Below are 25,070 nucleotides of genomic sequence, written 5' to 3'. Positions count from 1 at the left end.
GGTAAAGCCCCAATCGGCAATTTGCAGCGTTTTGTTGTGTTCAAAGTTTGTTCTTGTGATATCTATTGAGGCAGTTGACCCCAGCTTGTGATTATTGCATAATTGTCTAATACATTATATGATGAAGTATATGATGCTAAAAACAAAACTTCGAAATGTGCTAAATGTCTAAAGAGTATTCAAAAAAATAACTAAAGTACTGAATTTGACAGAAAACAATTTTTGTAAGCTAAACATTGTTTGGAAAATAGAAAAGAGACACAGCCCTGTGAAACAGATTGTGTTGTTTTTATCCGTTTCTTATCAACGATTATTATAATAAATATTTTGGCATTTTACAGATAATCGTAGATCCACAGAATTGCCTGTCTTCTATGAGAATTTACAGTTGTAAGTTAGATTTATAAACTTAAGCTTACATTTCAAATTACATTGTTTTGGTTAAATTATACTTTATTTTGTTAATTTAATTTAGTTTTTTTTTCAAACTCAAAAATGCCAATTATTTTCCTGACATATATTTATTTAAGTAAATTGTCGTGCGTCAACATCTGTAAGATCACGAGGACTCATTTAAAGCCCGAGCCAACGAGGTGAAGTTTATTAAGTACGAGCGCTGCTTTTGATGTAAATGCACGAATAATGAGTATTGACGCTTATCTAGCGTAAAATAATGAAAATGTTGTTGCTTTTTCATATAAAGAAATCAATTGTGTCTTGCTTTTTATGTGCTAGCGCGATGTCATGTGAAAGTTTCGTTTTGATCATAAAACAATCAGGTCCGTCAGTTCAATCAGCTTTTTTTAAAATTGCACCCTTAGTCTTGCATATTAAAAACCTGCAACCACGGTGCGTGTTCGCGTGATCCTATCTGTAAATGCATGTTTTCGTCTTCGGTAATGTGTACCTACGTGGGTAAATTTTATACAGAATATCTTTTAAAGTCTTTACTTACGTTTTCATTTTCCTCACAACTTTGTTTTGTTCTTTTCAGATGAAGAAGTGGAAACCAATTCGTGTGATATGGATATTTTACATCTTTACCTAAAATTATAGCGACGGAACTTAAAATCTAAATAATGTTGCTGGTTTGATTATTTTATTATCACATTGAGGTATTCAATTATGCCCAAAGCACTGACATTTACCTTGTCGGACATCTTAATTTTGCATACTTTAACTAATGATATGATTACTTAAACTGTAATTGGGATAATGCTCTCGTGTTGGTAGATTAATTAATTATTTCAAAACAATTTTCACAATATTTATCGTAATATGCTAGTGGCAAAAAAGACTTAGATCTATGAAATAATTTGCTCCCTTAAAGCACAGTTCAATCATGCTTTTATGTACACGTATCCGGAATGTGTTGTTTGGTTTGTGTACTAGCAAAATGTTGATATAGACCCTGGGGAAAAGGCGGGTCACAAAATATTTGATATGCATTATGCATATCATTACCGATAATAGTTGTTCACAAAATACTTATACTGGTATAATATGGTCATGGTTATTGTTTTAATTGTTGATTGAAGTTGACTAAACGTAAAGAAAAACTTGGATCTTGTCAATATTGTAAACCATGATATTGAATTTGAGCTTCCTTTGTTATCGACAACGGATTGGAGGACAGCTTTACATGTTATTTACAATTAAAATAATACCTCAAATGGGTGAAAATGTATAATGTAAAATGTATAAAAATGTGACAATAACGTATTTTCATTTATATCAAAACTATTACTCAGTTACATCTAATGTTAGTTATATTGAATAACTGATTTGTGTTTGTATTTTCAAAGCATTTGTATAATATTCAATCTTGATTATATGGCATTTCTTCTGGCTGATAATAGTTAATAAGCTAGTAAATTTGTTTTTAAAAAGAACTCCCAGTGGACCGTAAGCATTTGTGAATATATTGCATATATTATATAAGATAAACATAGTGTAAAACAATTTTGTATGGAAAGTTCATATGTAAAAATTCTTTGACACTGCCCTTTATTAGGACATCATTTATTGTAAATATTTTAATATAAATCATTTCAAAATTATGATAAGACCTATACAATAATTGTCTTATTTTTTGCCTCTTTGAACGAAGTTTTAGAAACAATGTTTGTGACTAATTTTGTTAGCATTAAATGCATCATAACGTTATCCGTATCTTTAAATAATTTAAGTTATAAACTAGCGCCATAGTTTAAAGGTTATAGACTATTTTCATACACAAAATACATAAGAATTTCAAACATTTTATGTATTATTCCTAATAGATGTTTATTCTCCTTGATTTGAATGTGTATTATATAATTAGTAAATTCTTTTTTCTCTCGATTCTTTTTATAAACAGTTTTTGCACATGAAATTTTGTTTTTGAGTTGCTAATTGTATTTATTTTGTTCGGTCATGTAAATGGTATTAAATTATATATTGATAAGTGCGATCGTTTATTTATTCCGTGGTCATTTAAGTTGACATATTCATCATTAATAAATTTATGTTGCTAATTGATTATATTTTGGAAACAGTAGCAAGATACCAGAATTAAAAATTTTTTTTTTTTTCAAAATAAAAATAAAGGCATTTCGGAGGCTTAATAGTTGTTCTAGAAAAATATGTGTAAGGAAATGATTTTAAAAATTTCACACACGTTATTGGTCAAGACCTTCATCAAATGCTGCACAAATTTGGAAAAATGATTCTAGACACGTCATGTCAAGAAACCATGATTTCGACTCGTATACTACTTTGGTATATACTAGGACATTATTGTTATACTCAAACATTACAATTGTTTAAAGTGCCGTTTGAATGTGTAAATCACTTACCTGCTTCACTTCAACATATTCTACTTTAAAATATATTTTCAAAATCTTCCTGAAAAATAATTTCGAATAACACTGACAATTTATACAAAATTATGGGTTAACATACACCAATATTGCCCATACACCTTGTTTTTCCTGACAGATTTGAACAACTTTTAAGAAATAATTAGTTTTACCAAGTTAGTAACATAAGAGACATCTGAGACATTTATTGTATCAAACCCGTTTTCCGAATCTTTAAATGATAGTAAGTTTTAAGCTTCCTGTTTTGATCCTTACGATTTTTTTCACATGCAAAATACGTAAGAGTTTTGAATACTTAATGATATACTATGCTCATCTTTGGTCCAAATACTTTTATTACAGAAATTTATTGAAATCCGAGTACACATCTAATTTAAAAAAGTGAATGTCAAAACTATGTTTAGGAAGTTAATTTTCTATTTTTTTTTGGTCTATTCTTCAAAAAACTACCAGGTTGTTAATGACACTATGCAACCATTATGTGATTACCTGTGCTGTCTAGAGTTTAAAACATAGCATATTTTGTCTGTGTGTTTTCGAAAGTGTTTATTTTACATTTCAAAGAGACTGTATTTATCTCTTTTTTATTATCAAATTTGAGCATTATATATCTTTAATGTCTTATTCCTTTGATGTACTTTTTTATCTTTAAATTGCTTGTATCTTTTTTTTTACTATGTAAAGTAGTTGCTTATGTTATTAGTTTTTAAATTGTTTCTCATTGTGTTATTTTTTAATATTTCGTTAACATTCATAACTTGATGTATGATTGTAATGTGTGGTTCATACAATCAGATTTCTTAAAAATTGTATTACATTTTAAAATTTGTTCATGTTAGTGATAGAAATTATATTTTGACCAGTGACATCGTTCATTATTTCTTAATTATTTTAGTTTATTTTAAACTTGGAACTTAATATTTCAGCGTTCATCGTTCATTATTTTTAATTATTTTAGTTTATTTTAAACTTGGAATTTTCTGGTCCTTCGGGATCATTGATGCCAGCACTATTAAGTGTTGAGAATTGAGTACCGCTCAAGCCGGTGCTAGGGGGCGTGAGAGATGTTGCACTTATTCATTATCTCTCATGTACAGACTCAATCAAACAGAGTCTGCAATTCTTATGTAATTTTGTTGTGATTAATGCTTCCGAGGGATCACTTTGTTTCCAGAATTTTGGAACTTAATATTTCATCGTGTCATAGTAGGTCTGTGTAAATATCTGTGTAGTTTATATAGTCAGAATTATGACAATTAAATCGGACGTCCGTCTGTTCAGGGCCACAGGGGTTTCATTTCACATATTTGTAAGTGAATCGGGTCATACTAGAAGTTATATCATTAATGATTTTGTTGACAGCATAAATTATCAAACCACGATAATAATATACACGAATGTCGTTGGTAAGATATAACACGCTAATAAAGAGTTCTTGAACGGAACATTACTTTTCATCACATACACGTTTACACTATATCACCAAGGACTTTACAGTATCAAAATTTTAATGAAGAAATATTATTAAAAACAATAATGGTATGTTTTTTTGAAAGGGCCTTTATAAAAAAAAGGGCTTTGTAAAACCAATTAATATGCGATAATAAACGAACCCATATTTTTCAAAATTTTTTACTTTTAAGTTGATATAACAAAGAAATGAGAAAAAATTTAAATTTTTGTTTCAAAACATGAAAAACCACCTATGAAAAAAATTTAACCTTTTTTTTAACCCAGTGAAATCATTTGGTAACTGTTATTTACAGTAAAAAAATATTTCCTTTATACCAGTGTCTCGGTTTTCAAATTCTTATTGGCTCTGAAATGACTCCCTCGTTGTCAACGCTTGACCCAGCCTACCTTTATCAGTAATATTTTGCTCAATATGTTCAAACAAAAACTTATTTTCTACATTTGATGGTTCAATTTCATGTAATAATGTATTTTCAACATAATGGCATGTTGCAACATCAGGATATGATGCAATCATATAATCATGTACATACGATCTAACAGTGAGTTAAGCAAGTTGTTACTTTTTATCATTATGTGTACAAAAATAGGTGTTTGTAGGTATCAATTTCCTGAGTTTTTATTAACAATAAATTAAAGATATTGTTGCTTCACTTTTCATCCTCTAAATATTTCATTTTTCATTTCATAAATAATGATATTTTAAGATATAACATGTTTGATAAAAAGTATTCTTTTTATTCCCTGACAACTATGTTGAATTTAAAAATAGCTTTTACAATTTCTAAATAAAATTATAATTGTAATATTTGTGTACAGATTATTATTAGCAAATGGCAGGTATCTCAAATCAAATACCTCTCTTTCTTTACTTTTCGATCAGAATAATGTACTCGGTTTAAATGAATGCTCTGATTACATCATTATTAAAGCCAAAGGACATCATAGGTAAGTAGAAACAAATAGTTGCATAATTGAAGTAACGTCATCATAATTTTAGAAATCCACTCAATTTAGAATTATTAAAATGTATGCACAAGAAAAGACTAAGCGCCTTTTTTAAACAAATTGCGTTGTAAATGATTTTGACTGTACTCTTTTTAAAGAAAATGCTTTAAAACTGAAAAAAATAAAAATAATCAAGTGTAATCTCCGAACTTTCAGAAAACACAATATTTTGTTTCATTGGTTATGAAAAAATAGGAAAATCGACCAGGAATGGTGGACATAACTAAATGGTGTATCGAATAAATAAAATGCCTTTAATATAATATTATTACTGATTAATTCCGCTTTACTTTAAAAGTATACCTAGAATTATAGGTAACAAAGAATTTGTAATAAGATATGGTGATTGATTATTAACAAACAGCTTTCGCCCTTTATTTTGAGAATGACATTTTTCCAGCACATCTCCTTGTTTATATTAATGACAAAAAACTTCCTGTTGTCTAAATTATATACATATACATACATATTAGATAAAAAGTGCTTGCGTAAAATTTATCATCTAAATAGGATTTGGTTTTTGTAAAAAGGGTAAGTACACCACGATGTCACTTCTTTGGCACATAACCATTTTGATGTATAAAAATGCCGTTTAACAGTATTTCTCCATGCCCACAAAATATTAAATATAATCAATACAAACAAGCTCCCATCTAATCATATAATTATGTTCGATAATTGAAATCAATAAACTCAAATCTGACCAGACAAGCAATATATTCGATAGCAACAAGTTCCTACCTGATCAAAAATAAGTGACATGCAATAGCAACCAGTTCTCATCTGATCAGAATTGTAAGACATTCGGTAATAACCAGCTCCCATCTGATCAGACATCTGAGATGACCGATAACAGCCAGCTCCTATCTGGTCAGACGTGTGTGATAACCGAGAACAGGTCATATCAAACATGTGAAATACGAAAACGGCCAGCTCACAACTGATCAACTGTGTAAGACAGCTGATAACACCTAGCTCCTATCTGATCAAACATGTTAGATATTCGTTACAGCCATATCCTATCTGGTCAGAAGTTTCGGATAAACGATAACAGCAAGCTCCTATCTGATCAGATATGTAAGATATTCGATTATTATGATCCGACACGAGGTACATTGTCATTATTATTATCCTTGCATCAAATTAATGCCCAATTTAAGATAACTTCAAGATCAAAATTTTAAGCAAAACGGGAATCTTTTCCAGAAAAGTTTCTCAATTCTTTTCGACATTTAATGTTATATAAAAAAACTCCAACAAAACAAAAAATTTTGAAAATCATACCTATACGGGGAGCGACACAATTACGATGAAAGAGCCATAATTTAATGGCCAGTAAGAAATCAACACACACTGACAAGTGTTTCACACCTCTATAGATGAAAAGCAGGTGACCATTAAGTGGTAATTGAACATGTCACCTGTTGAGAGTATATCTTCATCCACATTAAAATACAAAGAAAGATGACACTTAAATTTCTGTCCGGTTTTCAGAGGATTTGTATGCATGTTCAATATTAGAAGCCATAGAAAATCGTCCTGTATTAGAAAATTCGGAGGTTCCGGAACTTTGAGGATTTAAAGAAGAAATCATCTGGTTTTCAGAGGATTCCGGATTTTAGAGGGTACAGTTTTCAGATTGTATTGTAATCTAAAACTGTCAGCTTCTACCTTGTCAGATGTGTGTAATCACCGATAACAGCTTGCTTATCATAATAGACATGTATACATGTAAATGAACCGGAAACAGTCAGCCGATCTGACAAGTAGGATAACCGATAACAGCCATCTCCTTTCTGATCAGACATGTGAAATAACCGATAACAACAAGCTCCTATCATATCTGACATGCGAGATAACCGATAACAGCCATCTCCTATCTTATCGGACAAGTGGGAAAACCGATAAAAGCTAGCTCCCATCTGATTAGATGTATAGGTTAACCCATAACAGTCATCACTTATTTGATCAGACATTTGAGATTACCGATAACAACAAGCTTCTATCTGATAAGACATGTGAAATAACCGATAACAGGAAGCTCCTTTCTGATTAAACATGCGTGATAATCGATAACAGCCAGCTCCATTCCGATCAGAAATGTGATAACCGAGTCCGAAGGCGCTTGCCTACTGTTATAAATAAACTTGTGTAACGAATTGTCGATAATGCAAACTTCTTTTGACTTCACACACTTTAGAATACTTTTACAAATTGTGTCACAGGGTAGGAAAAATGTGCAGCCTGACCGAAAATTGAACCGTACTCCCCGGAATACCATTCCACGAGTCTACCAACTGAGCTATCCGGTCGCTTACATATCTGTTTGCCTATATAGTGCACAGTGCTGATCCGTGACATACCCCCGTGCTATATTGAAGTTAGTTCTTGCTTTTCTCCGGGTTACAAAGCAATGTTAATACTAGCTTTATGTAGTCATGGCCCCACGACGTAAGGCGTACTTCTATAAATTGTGTCACAGGGTGGGAAAAATGTGCAGCCTGACCGGAACTTGAAACCGTACTCCTCGGAATACCATTCCGCGACTCTACCAGCTGAGCTCTCAGGTGTAGTGTATCATCGCAAAACTTTCGATGTTTATATAACATATTTATTTACATAATCGTTTCTATAAATATCATACATGATTTAAGTCGATAATGTTACTGCATACGTGTTATACATGTTTTTATGGGTTGAGAATGTCAGAGCGTTTTCATTGAGGACAAAGGCAAAATATTAGCCACTTTTGAATAATTGCTTTGTTTGATATAATTTCTGTTGTAAACTTCTCGAGCTGTCTTGGGATGTTCAAGATGTATTTAAAAAAGAGCTGCGCACCCTATTATACAAACCAGGAAAGCTGAGCAAAAAAATAAAAATTTTGTTCAGCGGTCAGCTAATCAAAGTAAGCACGACCGCTTTCAATAGACCTAGAAATGTTTCATTGACTAACTTGTTGATATCAATAATCAGTTTTATCAAATCAGAATGAAATCTCTTCAGCCAAGAGTTTCGTTTGTTATCTTTAATATTTCGATAGGGATTTTACTTGTACATTGTTGTATGTAAGTAATGTTTAGTTGAAAATTGTGTACATGTATATACTAGAATCAAAACCGGTTCATCTTACAAAGGAGACAATTAGCAATTTATTGTTTTATTTACAGCTCAAAAATAAATGTCCTGTGAAATAACTGTTAATAAAAAGAAACGAGAGAAAAACATTTACTAATAAAATAATACACATGCAAATCAAGGAGAATAAACATCTGTTAGGAATAGACATAAACGTTTTGAAATTCTTATGTATTTTGTGAATAAAAAAGCCTATAGCCGTTAAACTGGGGCACTTATTTATAACATGATGTTATTTAAAGATGACTTGTGCAATGTAAAGGAAGGATCAAATAGTTACATCACAAAATATGATGAACAAGATCAACAAGGAAAGGCGGCGTTCAATGAAAGCAACAAGGTTTCAAGGTAACAAATAAGAACTTACATACAAAACGTATTTTATACCATGTTAATCTTATATAATATATGAAATATATTATACTCAAATGCTTACTGTGCACTGATTTAAATAAGATGGTTTTTACAAACAAATATATACTTTATCTTACTCGCTCATTAACTAAAATCAGCCAGAAGGAATGTTATATAATCAAGAATGAATATCATACAAATGCTTTGAAAATACAAACACCAATCAGTTATTCAATATAACTTTCAGTAGATGTAACTGAATAAAAGTCTTGATACAAATAAAAAAAAACGTTATTGTCACATTTCTATACATTTAAAATTATACATTTTCACCCATTGGAGGTATTATTTTAATTGTAAATATAAACATGTAAAGCTGTCCCCCAATCCGTTGTCGATAACAAAGGAGCTCAAATTTAATATCATGGTTTACAAGTTCTACTAGTTACAAGTGTTTTTTTACATTCAGTCAGCTTCAATCAACAATTAAAACCATAGCCATGAATATATTGTATTTTGTTAACAACTTTTATCGTTAATGATATGCAAAATGCATAACAAATAATTTGTTACCCGCCTTTTCCACGAACAACGTTTGGTTCTCCAGAGTCTATGTCAACATTTTGCTAGTACACAAAACAAAAAATACTTGCCGGGTACTACAAGCATAATTGAACTGTGTTCGTAGGAGCAAATTATTTCATAGATCTAGGCCTAAACATATATTTAGTACATTGCCTATTTGTCAGTGGCATATTACGATGAGTATTGTGAAAATACTTTTGAAATAATTTATTAATCTACGAACACAAGAGCGTTATCCCAGTTACAGTTTTAAAAAAGTGATAATCATACTTTTAATTAGAATGAAAAAAGATTCTCAGATTCTCGTCAAGGTCTAAAATGTCAATGCACTTGTCATAATTGAAAATCAAAATGTTATACTAAAAAAATTACATCAGCAACATTATTTAGATTTTTTCTGTCTCTAAGCATTTTAGGTAACGATGTAAAATATTCATATCACACTTATTGGTTTCCTCTTCTTCATCTGAAAACAACAAAGCAACGATGTGAGGAAAATGATAACGTAAGTAAAGACTTTCAAAGATTTTCTTGTATTTAATTAACACACGTAGGTATACATTAACGGAGAAGAAAAAGTACATTTACAGATAAAATCACCCGAACACGCACCGTTGCAGGTTTTTAACATGCATGACCCAGGGTGCATTTAAAAAAAAACAACTAATTGAACTGACGGACCTGATTGTTTTATTATTGAAACAAAACTTTCAAGCAATATCGCGCTAGCACATGAAAAGCAAGACAAAAATACTTTCTTTATATGAAAAAAAAATCAAAAACATTTTCTTAATTTCTTTATTTTTACGCTAGAAAAGCGTAAATACACATTATTCGTGGATTTACATCAGCTGTACATAGCGCTCGTACTTAATTAACTTCACCTCGTTGGTTCGGGCTTTAAGTGAGACCTCGTGCTGTAACAGATGTTGACGCACGAAATTATCTAAATTAATACATTCATGAAAGTAAATGGCAGTTTTGAGTTTGAAAATCAAATTAAATTAAGTGTAAATTAACCAAAACAATGTAAATTGAAATATAAGCTTAAGTTTATAAATCTATCTTACATCTCTGAATTCTCATACACGACAGGCAATTCTGTGGATTTACGATTATCTGTAAAATGCAAAATATTTATTTTAATAATCGTTGATAAGGAACGGATAAAAACAACACAATCTGTTTCACAGGGCTGTGTCTCTTTCCTATTTCCCAAACAATGTTTAGCTTCCAAAAATTGTTTACTGTTAAATTCAGTACTTTAGTTATTTTTTACAATACTCTTTAGACATTTAGCACATTTCAAAGTTTTGTTTTTTAGCATCATATACTTCATCATATAATGTATTAGACAATTATGCAATAATCACAAGCTGGGATCAACTGCCTCAATAGATATCACTAGAACACACTTTGAACATAACAAAACGCTGCAACAGACCGAATGGGGCTTTACCTGCATGATGAATGGAGCTTGCCATACGTACATACTTTACATTCTTGGCATCACTTTTTATCTTTATTTTTCCACATTTGAATGTACTTAAAATATTCATAACGAGCTCATTTCATGTCCAGTAGATAAAAATTGGTTCCAAATTGTTATACAATTTGCCACGGTAATCTAACCTCTATTATTAAATTAATTTTACACTAACTGAGTTAAAAAGATTTAAGAACCACATATCAACACATCACTTGGTACTGGTTGGATTTCAACTGCAGCACTTACGACAGTTGCAGAAACAATCGCCTAGCTCATATATGAGCTTTTAAATGACATAATGGAATATGAAGAGTTATCAATAGAATCATCTTGAACTGTCAACGGAGGGACATCTATGGTAAAAGATACACCTGTTAGGGAGAGACGAGTCATACAGTTAACATTTACCAAACAGATGAAGGACTTTATTACTTTGATCAATTCATCCCTATCGGCTGAAGGATGGTCTACGCGTTGATATATCAGAATTGCAGCAACCAGTGTTATCGAATGAAGCGACTTAATTAGTTCGAATTATTGAAATATATGCATCTCTTGGCTCCAGCAGATGAGGTGGTTTTGACGTCTGGCGCTGTTTAAAATTTAGTCAAATCCGTGTTTTTGGCGCCATATTACCAAACCAAACAACCTACCAACCAACTAACCAAACAAACAAACAAACAAGCAAGCAAAATACTTGAATCAACTATCTATCAAAATTCAAGTTCATTTGATTTTGCCAATGTTTTTTTTACGGTACACACACATGTTTTTGGGGACCATCCAACGTTTTAAAACAAATATTGCGGACGTGTCCTGCTGATGGTTTCATTATCGCCGACGTATAAACACATTTGTAAATGTTCAATACAATACTCATAATTTCACCATTGTCATGTTTCTTTGTAACCCAGTATTATATGGACTATAACTTTCACTAACCATCAATAAACTTGCTCAATAAAACATAGATTGCAACCCACCCTTTTAAATATGTCGTTTATGGCGTTCCTTTGGCAGCCGTACTTTTTCTATTTGAGAAGTGAAGAATATAAAGGCTGGTGGTCACTATTCATTGCAATAAAGAAGTCATGACCTATCCAATACAGTTAAGAACACCAAAAACAAGGTATGTGTACTAACACTACTCACAAATCACTCAAATTCCAAGAAGACCAACCTCAGCTTTTGTCTCAGGAAGACATCAAGATAGCAACATTATGACCTTATTTAATCTTGACGAGCAAAAATTATATTTTCATACAAAATAGATCCAAAGTATCTTTAAAAATGAATACAGATATGTATAGTGAAATAGTCAGGAAGAAACAAAATATTCTGTTTATTGTGATATTTCAATTTCTTCAGTCAGATTGGGATCAAACTTTAAATTCTCAAATGATGAAGTATATTGTGACTTAATTTGATGAACATTATCAAAATCAAACTTTCAACATTTCAGAAATGTTTGATTGTAGGTGTCATGGTTTTGCTCGAATTAATCCTTGAATCACCCAAGTGAAGTATTTCCAGATATGCATTCGGATTTACAAAATTGATTGCTACAAAATGCTAATACAATTATTCTCTCAACAAAGACCATTTATTTTTGTAAAGCAAATCAATAGTGGTCAAAATTTTACAAACCTGGTTGTGTATACATTTCCACCTCCTTAGAAAAGTCCTGTCTTGCCAACGACTCATACCCGGCCTGTAAGTCAGTATCTACAATATAGAAGATTGAGTAGAATACAAATATGGCATACGTCTAGAAATAGAACTTGAGTTACACAACGACAATAATGTTTTCACGAATTGAGTATATTATCATTATCACAGTGATTTCCACTCTGTGATCTCATGAAAAAAATTTTGATGATAATAACATAATTATGCAAAACAAGAATTTCAGCTTCAGACAATAAACGCTTCCCAAATCTGAACAATTGTCAATGAATTCAAATGCCTATCAGTCAATAAAGTTAACTACCGAATTTAAAAACATCTGTAAAGGAAATGATTATATTCAAAGGTTTAACATGAATTTTAAAGTATAATAAAGGGAGAGAATCGCGATAGTCGATAGCAGAAGACTAAATCAAATGCATTTTATAAATAGTGTTTTCAATTTGTATTTTTTGTTATAAAATTAACTTATTTGCTAGAATAGTTGTTAACATTTTAGCATTCCTGCGACCTTAAATTTATCAGATTTCCATATGAATTTACTTTCTTAAAAATTATCAACCAAATGAGTGGTTAATGATTGGTAAAAAATGATGAGTCTATTTCATTTCCTATATGCACTTGTATAAGGTAAGACAAAATGAATGACCAAATAGTCAAGCAAATTTCTTTGATTAGGCTACTGCCACATCAATTTACTTTCACAATGGGACGTAATCTGAGAATGAAACTGAAATATAAGAGATAACGATTTAAATAGAAAAATGAAATAAATAACAGATATACGTTTACTACATTGAAAGCAAAAACAAACGTCAAACAAAATTATCGATCTTGAAGTGCAATGACCAATGAGAAAACAAAGGCATTATCACTAGCATACGCCTTATTTAAGTTTTTAAGATTTAGTTCAGAAATATATATCAAAATAAATTTGAAGCCAAAAGCACATCTGAAACATTGTGACTGAATACAACGACAGTTATAATAATTATGTAAGCCGAAATGCATGCATTGCCATCGGTTACATTTGTGGAGACAAATACAGAACTATTCAAATCTTTAAAATGTAAGCGAAAACTTAGTGATAAAAATGATCAAAATAGAAATGTACATTCCCAAGAAGCCTATAATGAGTTTGCTTATTCGATTTGTTTCGTACTAAGAGAAATAAAACAAATATACAAAGCTGAAAGTAACGGAGAAAAATCAGTGCAATGTAATTGATGTCATTTTTTACGTCAACGTTTAATGTTTAGATGTGTTCCGTCATAAAATATTTTATTGCAAATTGATAAATTCCTTTTTTAGCACTCCTCCTAAATAAAGGGAAATGTGCACGAGATAGAGCTAACACTAAATATATTTTACATCAATATAATATTATGACCTTATTAAGTTGAAGAGAAATCGTTAAAGTTGTTATCTGTCTATTCCTTTGTAAAACAATTGAATAGCCACTGGGTGTTAGCTTAACGAGTTCAATGTTCAGGAGACTTGATTTAAGAACATAACACTGTGTAATACTGTGACACACTATGTCAAACGCAAGGTGTATGACTTTTATATTGTAATTGGATTATAAAATTGACAGATCCTTTGGTTATGTTTTTATAGGGTGCATTGTAACGCTTCAACATAAATGACATACATATTGTAACAGTTATGCTTTAATAAAACACATATGGTAATGCTTTCATGAAACAAAAATGTAATGCCTTCATAAAGGTAAAAACAGCTTCACAATAACTGCTTTGTTCTTTTTCTTACCGTCGTTTCTGCTTCCATTATACCTTGAAAAGAGTATCAAAAATACGATTGCCGGGATATAAAATATTTTGTGATATTATTAGAACCATTATTTAATGTAAAACTATATATAAGCACAAGTCAATATAAAATAGATAAATACAGAATCCCTAAAGAAAGCCAAACACGACAAAATTGAAAATGTTGCAGGCTCGGTTTGATTGAGCCTGTTCATGGACGGTACTGGAAAGTGCAAGCTACCGTCCACGCCCCCTAGCACCGGCTTAAGCAGAATTCAACATTTAAACATGAAATAGTAAAATTTTGAATTTAGAAACATCCGCAGATGCGTTCATACGGCGGTTATCATGGAACCTTCAATGTGACACTTCCGTGCCATTCCATGAAAAGCGGCGTATGGTCCCCAAGTAAAAAAAAGCGTGTGCCCTAAACGAGAAAACAATGGACGGAACTAAATAAAATGGAATTTTGAAAGGGGATCAGAGGTTATGAAGCCTGCGTATCACAGATAAGACGTCAAAAGACAAATTTAAAAAGCAGGCAACATATCCTAAGGGTGATTCAACATTATTCAAGCAGGAATATTGGAACCACCCAACTAGAAAATGACGAAAAATTGAAACTAAAAATACCATAAGCACAACAATAATGTCGTGCTGAACGATCTTCAAGGATCGAAAATATAACATCATATAAACCTGTTGTACACTATTCATGGACATTTTAACACGCTTATTTCATATATTCTTTGGTATTCAGAATATTCCGTAATGGTTTGGCCCAAACTCGTCTGTACATCGTAAAACACAGTAAAAACAACAATATTCCAGTCTAATAGTCAACATTAAAGCAACATTATAGCAACAAACATTTGAATACAGATAAGTTTTCCTTTTAGAAGTTTTTTTTATCGTCAATCTCTAAATGTTGGTATAGTGCACAGGTATAAAGATTTCAGTAACATACATTTTTAGATTTCGAAAACAATAATTATTTTACCTGTAAGATATTTCTTTCTAGATATCGTAGTTGTTACAAATTTTGCAGATGAGTGATACGAATGTCACATTTTATATCATGAATGAATATCACATTTTATGTCATAAATGATTCTATTGAATGAAAGTTTAATACGTATCAGATACCTTTCACGGACATGCCGTAATAGAAAAGAGCAAGAAACTCGATGTGAGCGTTTTACAATAATAACTAACACTGACCATTTCTACAACACTATTGCTATAAAATATTTACATAACATCTGAATAAGGACATACTCATTGTCAACCCCGTCTGTTCTGGTCACCAACAATGCACCTTTTCTTCTTTTATAAACCATAATGAAAGATATGACAGAGGTCAGAACCGCAGTTATAGGTATACCTATAGCCAGACCTAAAACATAGCTGTGAACCATAGCTTTTCTTGATTCTGAATAAGACAAAATGTACAAATTTTGATAGAAAACAAGCAAAAAGTAGGAAGATAATATTTGTTTTCAACCGATCACTGATATGTTCGCTCAAGATAAAATACATTCACTTATTTGTGAATAGTTAAAATTGATAATATTATTCAACAAACTTTAGACAATGTCAAATAAACTCATGAAATAGGGAGAGAGCTCCACAATTGTTGTTTTATCTTTAAATATATCATAGCAAGTGGTTAACAGACAATACCTTTTACAATAAGTGATATATTTTTTGATGTTATCCCATCTATACCATTGTGTGCCGTGCAGGTGTATGTACCGGAATAGTCTGTCGAGACGCTTGTTAAATTGATATCAAGACTTTTTGTATCGTAAACCACTAAAAGAGAAAATGATAATAGTTACTTCATATATCACTTTGGACAACTTTTAATCTAGCATGTGAGAAAGACATATTTTACCAGTAAATGTTGAATTTCTCGTAATTTGCAAAGGTATCTTAAAATGATTCATATCAGTAGGGTTTGACAGACGGACAAACATATAACGTGTACAATATAACAACTAATAAAGTAACTAAAATCAAGGAAACAGGGTTTTGGTTTTTATTGATAATTCTGATTGATTACATAAAGTGTAGCATATTGTCAATGATTTACAGATTTCTGTATTATACTCGCCTTGAATTAAACCAGACTGTTTGTACCAAGATATTGTTGACGGTGGATTACTTTCCACGTGGCAAGTCAAGTGAACGTCATCACCGACGAATATATCTTTGTTTTCTTGCCAAGATATGTTAACTATTGGTGAATCTATAAACAATTCAAGTTATAGCAAAATAACATATTTAAACACGAAATGCTAATATGCAATAATTTGAAAACATCTGCAAATTTTGCTACTATTAATGACACAACAAATTTGAATAGATAGATAGATTTATTTCGGCAAAGGAAGCATATACATAGTTGACAATATAACATAGGATAAAATAATGAGCATTATTAAATACTATATCACATACGAGTAAAATATGACATGCTCACCAAAACCAAGGATAACACAAAAAAGGGCAAAAAAGCTCTTATTTCCATTGTGGTCCTTTGTATTGGCGGCATGACATAGAGAGGCAAACCTAAATATAATCATGTTTAAAAATACTAATAAATCATAAAAATGTATATCACAGTCAAATCTTGAGTTAATGATACTCCTGTTTACAGCTAGTATTTAAAACACATTACTAAAATTGTAATAAGATAAATAGCAGACAATTTAAAATCCTGAGCCGAAATATGTAAAAACATGTTTAAAAAAAATTTAAATACTGTTTATAAGATTACTTTTGATGGCAACCTTAAAACTTTGTAACCTGTTGATCTCCGTTAACTTTACAGGTAAATCATTCCATAATTTAATACCAGAGAAAGCAAAGGATTTAGAACCCTGGCCTTTGACCTTAGGTAGACAATATCCACCCTTTTGACTAAGTCTTGTACTATAATTATGAATGGAATCTTGTGAAATAAAGTGTTCAGACATAATCCGGAGATAGGCCATTTTTTATCTTAAAAACATGACACAACATTATCTGTTCAACTCTTTTGTGGACCGGTAACCAGCTAAGGGACTTAAAGTGGGATGGGTCAATGTGGGCTCTGGAGTCCAAGTCAAGTACAAATCTCATTATTTTGTTTTGACAAGTTTGTAACTTATTTTTTAAAGACTGTGTCAAGCTATTATACCAAACAGAGCATGCGTAATCATAGTGACACTGAATAAGAGACATAACCAGAAGTTTCTTGGTATGCTGAGTAAGAAACTCTTTCTTGCGGTAAAGAAATTTTAACCGAGAGTTGGCCTTCTTAAGAACAGACTCAGCCATGGCGCAAAATGACAGATTTTGGTCTATAGTAATCCCAAGATACTTGATAGATGAAGTTGATTCAATGGATGTACCAGAACAGGTTATATGCAGGTTAGATTGTGACCTAAGCTTTTGCCTGGACCCAAATAAAATTGACTCGGTTTTACCCAAGTGCAATGACAACTTATTGTCCACTAACCATTGGCTGACCAATTCCATATCATCTGTCAATGCCTTTTCAACAACAGATAAACTTTTACCAGATACAAGGATACCAGAATCATCAGCATACAAAAGCAATTTATTTTTGACCACAGCTGACATATCATTTACATAAATTAAAAAGAGAAAGGGTTTAAGGATTGAGCCCTGAGGAACACCACATGTTATTTTGGAATTGGAAGAATAAGTACCAGAGACATCTACAAGCTGCTGTCTATCTGATAAATATGATTTGAACCAATTTAGGACGTCAATACTAAGACCTGATGCTTGCAGTTTCATTAAAAGAATGGAATGGTCGACTGTGTCAAACGCTTTCTGCAAATCCAGCAGCACCATACCAACAACATTACCTTTATCATTTTCATACCTGATAAAGTCTGTAAGGTGAATCAGACAAGTATCAGTAGAGAAGCCACTCCTGAAACCTGATTGAAATTAATACAGCAGATCTTTATCCTTAAAATAAGCTTCAACCTGGTCATAAACCTTTTCAAGGATTTTAGATACAACATTTAAAATGGACACAGGCCGGTAATTACCAACAGACAATTTGTCGTTCTTTTTATAGAGGGGAACAACTCTTGCAGATTTAAGATCATCAGGGACTTGACATTGGATAAGGGATAAGTTTATGATATGAGCTAATGGACTAGCAATAACTGGGGATCCATCTCTGATAAAACGTGAGGGTATACCATCTAAGCCAGTAGCTTTTTTGACACCTAATGAAGTTAAGTATTTAAGAACTTTACTTTCAGAAACAATGAAAAAAGAAAAACTGTTTGCAAAAACACCCTTGTTTGCATAAAAAGTATTAACAAAATTCGTACCAAATTTATGCATACTTTCTGGCAACTTTTCAACAAGTTTACATGCAACTGTTGTATAAAATTTGTTAAATGATTCAGCAATAAGTTTCTTTTCAAAACACACATAATCATCAATATTTAAACAAATATTTGAACTGGTTGAAGATGAACCCTTCTTGGAGGGCAAACCAAGATTTTTAACAGTTTTCCATAAAGAGGTTGAGTCATTTTTGTTCTCATCCAGTGTATAAGTAAAATTTTCCTTTTTTGCTTTGGCAACAAGATACTGAACTTTGTTCTTGAGAGTCTTAAATGAGTCAAAATTATCACACTTTCTATCACATTTATATCTATTAAAAGCTTTATCCCTTTCATTAATTACACTAAGAATGTCTGAGTCAATCCATGGTTCGGTTCTCTGTTTAATTCTGGTCTGTTTCACAGGTGCTATATTGTCTATCACAGATAAAAATAACTGTTTAAATATATTCCAGGCATCATTTACATTATCACTTAGCAAAACAGGAGACCAGTCAGTATCTAGAAGACTAGCTTGAAAGTCATCTTTGTTATAATTTTTCAAAGATCTTAAAGTGACATTGTTATGAAAACAAATAGGAATTTTACTGACTTTTCTTGTACAAAATATTAAGCTATGATCACTAAATGAAGTATGAATTACACCTGACTGAGTAATTTTATCATTATCAGACACCAATATCAAGTCAATAATAGTTGCACTTGTGATACTAACTCTAGTAGGTTCTGAGATCAATTGTTTGTAATGAAACATATTAATAAATGACTTAAAACATTGCAAAAGAGGATAAGACTTAACTTTAGACACATCTGTATTAAAATCTCCTAAAATTATAGATTCACATTGAAAAAAGTCACTACTTGACGAGCATAAAGAGTCTAAAATTGTATAAAAGTTTAGTTGCACAGGAGGTCTATAAATAACACCACATAAGATAGGTTTTGATTTTGGTTAAAGTATATCAATCCATGTAGCTTCTAATTCTTCATGCTTGAGATCATCACGTGTGTTGTAGGATAAATCCTTCCTGATATAAATACAGACGCCACCCCCTTGTCTGTTTCGATCCCTGCGCTGAATACAATAGTTGTCGATGTTAACTTCAGAATCTGGAACTGAGTCATCTAACCATGTTTCGGAAACACAAATACATGCGGCTCTAGATCTACGAGCTACAGAATTAGTTTCATGTAGTTTTGGTAAAAGACTTCGAGTGTTCACATGAATAAAATGAAGACCACGTTTATTGAAAACTTTAAAATCACTTGTGGTGGAACTAGAAGTGTCAGCTGAGGGTCCGGGGCACGGATGGATATCTCCACACAACAACAAGCATATAGGAAGTAAATCGTTTCTGCTCTCTATAGTACGAGAAACATATTTTCTAGTTGACACTGAGCAATTAATAAAGGTGTTAAAATACACTAGTTGTCCATAATTGACTGGTAAAACGTTAATACTGTCCGAAATAAAATTGAAAAGGACATCGATCGAACAAGGAGTACTTAACTCATCAACTTTTCAAACATAACTTATACAATCCGGCGATTTATCATTTGGACATGGATAGTTTTTCCTGTTCAGTGTCTCAGTTCTTAGACTTTTAAACAGCTTTGATACATTTCATGGTGTTTTATGTAATTTAGACAAATATTATATGAAATCAAAAACCCATATACAATATGTAGAAATTAAATAACGTTAAAGAATCTTAATAAATCTCGATTAAAATAGTCTAATAATCATTTCGGTTTGAGGTCAGAAAGACCTGAACAACATTATGAAAACAAAATCACGATTTAAGTGTCTTTGTAGTATGAAACGACTATGGTCTCTTGGAATTAGCACGACATTGTTTCCAAGTATTCTTTTTTTAAGGTTTGCGACACCTAACTGATTGTTATTTCAATGTTATCTAAATGTGGGATCATCTATATAACTATAAATTGAATTTCTTGTTAGATTGTAATGACTGTTGCCAATATTAGAATGTTAATTTTAAAATCGATGATTTTCACTGTTCGGGAAATAAATTGATCGTTAGTATTTCTGACTTAAATATCAAAACCACCAACGGTGAAACAGATATAAAAACAAGAATAGCAAATAATGAAATACAACGCACATGTAATATTCAGCTTGTATATGTGTTCTAAATTTAGTTCTGGAAACCCGTCAGTTCTTACTTGACATTTTATCTCTCGCTTACCATCAAATCTTGTAAAATTGAAAGTCCAAATCTGAAAAAGGAAATAAATTCGTTTCAGAAAGAGAACAATTAAATAATATTGCTTTAACTTTGGTTATGAATTTTCATGATAGAGTAGTATTCTTATAATGTTATATTAAATTTTCAGGTATAGTTGTTATTATAAAGAATATTACCTTGAACATTCTAAACAGTAGATATAAACAATGTAGTAAATATTGCATGAATGTGCTGTTTTGATGGTTTATATCTATCGATTTTTTTGTAAAGTTGCATTCATACAAGCCCGTATGACGAGCTGTAATACACCTTTATGCGACCAAAGGTCCGATTCAGTCTTCGGACATATTAAACAGTAATTATACAACATGAAAGGAATATTGCATGAATTTGATATTATGATGGTTTGTATCAGTCGAGAGAATTGTGTAAAGTTGTGTTCGCACGAGCCCGAAGGGCGAGCGGTAATACAAGGTTATGCAATCAACAATCCCATTCAGTCTGTGAATCGCATAATAAATGTATTTTTGCCATCAATCATAAAATAAGTTATGTTGTTGGACCCTCATACTTAACATAAGTCTATTTTCCGTTTTTTTACTCTTTTCTTCCCTTTTTGATGTTTTGTTACTAACATGAATATTCAACATTCTTATTTGGATCAGCTAATCTATCAACGGCTTATCCAACTTTTGCGGCATTTGCCAATCAAAAAATTTCACTTTCTGACAATTTCTCAGATAATTTACACATAAATCTAGTACCCACCTCCGCCTCTTTTTACTCGCCTTAGTTTTGATTTCTTCATCATTGCTTAAAGTCTACATTTAACTTGTATTAATTCGTTTTGCAACTGATATAAAAACATGTTTTCTGGCGTTTTTGTTGATAAATGCCAATATTTCAACTTCAAACATGTCTTATCTTTCATGTTAATTTATCATTACAATGTGAAAGGACTGGAGACAAATGAAGACAATTATTGTATAAACATTTCAAAATAGGTCAGGCTATTCAATGTGTTTATTAGACAATGGGATCGCTGAAATTGATATATGTTGTATTTCCTATTTGTTTATGTATTGATAACACATTCTTTACTGACAAAGATCCTAAATCACACAGGCTATACAAAATTTAGTACTTGCAAAAAACTACTTTTATTGTTACAACTTCTGGATTTATTTCAACATTGTTTAATATAATGTATTTATTCCTAACATGTTTGCGTGTAATAAGCAATATTTACGTCATTATTGTTGGAACATTTATCACTGTTTACCTTAGCATGACTTTTTATGGAAATTCTGTCTGAACTATTTTCTTTGGTCTGACGACCAAACAAATAAAACAGGAAAGCTATCAAATATGACATGGCATACTTTCTTCTGTTAATAAGGAATCCGCTGAGGTTTTTTGACATGACAAGACATTTTTTTTTCGAATTTAAGTGATTAATATTCAATTGATGCAAGTCTTGATGAGCTACTTGTTTGCAAAATTTCACATCATTCGTTGACTCCATTTTCAATTAATCTAATTGTGAAAAATACTCGTGATAGTAGTGCTGCGACGCTTTTCACTCATAAAGATAAAGGCTAGAAATAGCGACGCTTTTCACACATAAAGGCTAGTTTTTATTTATTTATTTATTTTTATTGGTTCTTTTTCACATATTTCTATTTAAAGTGTCCATGCTGATATGTGTAAGAAATTCAAATTTTTATGTTTCTATGAATTTGGACCCCATTGGAGTTCCTTTAATTTATTATTTTTAGCATGTCACTTACCACTGTAAGTGCCCATCCATGTGTTTCACTTTTTCGCTCGTATGTTTTATCAACCAACATTCGTGCATTATTTTCGACTCCACTCATACCAATAGAGCTTTTTGGATTTGATTCCGCTACAGTATACTTTAATTCAATTCTTGTCTTACCATTGTCTTGATTTTGTCTTAACATTTCTTCAACATGTATGTCTTTTGGTGGAACTATCAAAAAGGTAAATAAATGTTATGTCCAACAATAGAGAACTGACAAAGCTGGTGGATAGACTTTATTGTTTTTGTTCGTCGACAGCAGTGATAAATGAAAGTCATTATTCCCGTTCTTAAGAAATTCAACAATACAAAGAAGTCAAAGTATGGCAAATAATCAAAAATACATATTTAGCAGATGTATTCTTATAACGGTTATAAGTAAACATTTCATGTGACATTACTTTGGTGCATTTTTATGACACCATTTAAAAGAATTCACGTGTGGACAACAAAAACCAATAAGTAGGATATAAGAAAATATAAAAATATTCAATGATGTATTTCTATCACTTTTAAGTAATGATATCAACAAATTCTCTTTTTATCATCTACGTATTGAATACAACGGGCCACAGTGGGACTAACTGTTCAAATTAACTTTATAAAACATGTGTATTTTATGTCCCTTGAACCTGTCAGTATTATGACAACGTCTTAACTGTTTTGTTTATTTAATCTACCTTAAATCGTTAAACTTTAAAAAAAAAAAACACATGAATTGTTATCTATTTTATTTCCAGATCTATTTTCATTTCGTACAATTTAATCTATTTATCTTTATTTCGGGTTAAATATGAGGCAAACTTACACAATACATTGACTTTCTTCGTTCTGCATATTCCATTACCAATAGTACTGCAGCACATTACCTTAACCTGATTATGAAGCCGGGTAATTTTTTTTATTATCAATGTGGTTATAGTAAACATGTTTCTAGCCCCTGTGTCAATTTTCTTCATCGTGTCAGTTTCTTTTTTACCATCTATATAAACATTCGAGTTCAGTGGTGGTCTGCCGTTAATTGCAATACATTGAAATTCACATTGCGTTCCTTCTATTATCTCGTTGAAACTGATTTCAATATTTTCTGGGGTAACTGAAATATCAAAATACACATAATATCTCAGTATTACTAGTATGTAAATCTTAATTTGTATCATAGTTTGGAGACCTTTCTGTTGAAATGTGTCAGAGTTAAATCGTATACATATACATGCACAGTGCGTTAACTGGGGTGCAGTTCCCCGCACTCCAGAGCATGCCCATTGATTGGCTCATTTCTGCTGGGTTTACTTATTGTGACTGCAGAGAAAGGGATAGCGATAGAAATATCATATTCAGATGCTTGTTCATTGATTCCTTTTTTTCTGGGGTTTCATATTGTGACAACAGGCAACGTGTTTTTATGTTTGACTATGGTACAAAAGAGAAAGAACATCAAACATTCGGCAATCTGATTAATACTCGGGGCTACACCCCCTCGTACAAATCAAATAGCCTCGTGTTTCGATGCTCTTTCTATTACTTAATGTATAATATAACTTGATTATCTCTTACATTATAACGATAACAATTTTATTGGACCAATGAAAAGTTATGCATATCAAAATGGTAGAGAAACAACCTATTTTACTATCATGTATTAACCTGGTATAGGAGTTCGCAGAACAAAGATACACTTGTAAGTGCTAGCGTAATTAAATATTTTTTACAAGCATATGAGCTGTGACTTGACATTTCCAACACAGTGGTCAAATTTGACATTTTTTTATTTTTCAAAGATTCTCAAAATGCAATCTTTTCTAAATCATTGTCTCTTAATTATATACACTTATTATTTAGTGTCCATTAAATTAAACAATGATACCCACTTGCTGTAATATCTTCCTTATTCTGTTCGCATTAAAGTGTTAATTCTGGTTAATATAATGTACATCAGTCCCTACATGTTACTATATATATGGATAAAGAGAAATACTTGAAAAACATCTTGACACTGGAAATAAAATAACAATCGAAAGAATAAAGGTGATTATTGTTTAATTACTTAAAGTAAGTATACCCTGAAAGTGTTCCTCATTGCAAGGACAATAAATCAAGTGTCAAAATGAAATAAGATTTGTCAACTCATAAATTTCTTTGAAATTCTCTTACTTATATACTTAAAATACAATTGAGCGAGTGTCTGTCAGGGACTGAAGGTTAAAAAAGAGTTTAACTGCGGAATAACGTCAAGATTGCGGTTGAAAAAACTTAGTATAGTTATTGTCATTGAATCGAGAAATATACTTAAAGA

At 31.4% G+C, this 25,070-nt stretch overlaps 1 protein-coding gene across 1 annotated transcript; it reads right to left on the bottom strand.

Annotated features, from left to right (window-relative positions):
• Positions 1–8,497: 8,497 nt before the first annotated feature.
• On the bottom strand, positions 8,498–24,054 carry LOC132726581 (cell adhesion molecule 4-like). Its single transcript, XM_060711917.1, has 10 exons — positions 23,583–24,054; positions 22,743–22,945; positions 20,869–20,983; positions 16,480–16,614; positions 16,047–16,178; positions 15,642–15,795; positions 14,365–14,387; positions 12,556–12,633; positions 10,490–10,538; positions 8,498–9,885 (listed from the first exon to the last, which is right to left on the bottom strand). Exons 1-10 carry the CDS (start codon positions 23,932–23,934, stop codon positions 9,882–9,884), a joined length of 1,245 nt encoding a protein of 414 aa, XP_060567900.1. The 5' UTR covers positions 23,935–24,054; the 3' UTR covers positions 8,498–9,881.
• Positions 24,055–25,070: the final 1,016 nt, after the last annotated feature.

The sequence above is a fragment of the Ruditapes philippinarum genome, unplaced genomic scaffold, assembly GCF_026571515.1.
Source record: "Ruditapes philippinarum isolate M1 unplaced genomic scaffold, ASM2657151v2 ctg2997_1_1_1_1, whole genome shotgun sequence".
Taxonomy (NCBI): domain Eukaryota; kingdom Metazoa; phylum Mollusca; class Bivalvia; order Venerida; family Veneridae; genus Ruditapes; species Ruditapes philippinarum.
Note: the sequence above shows the minus strand (reverse complement) of the source record. Positions and strands in the feature narration are given on the sequence as shown.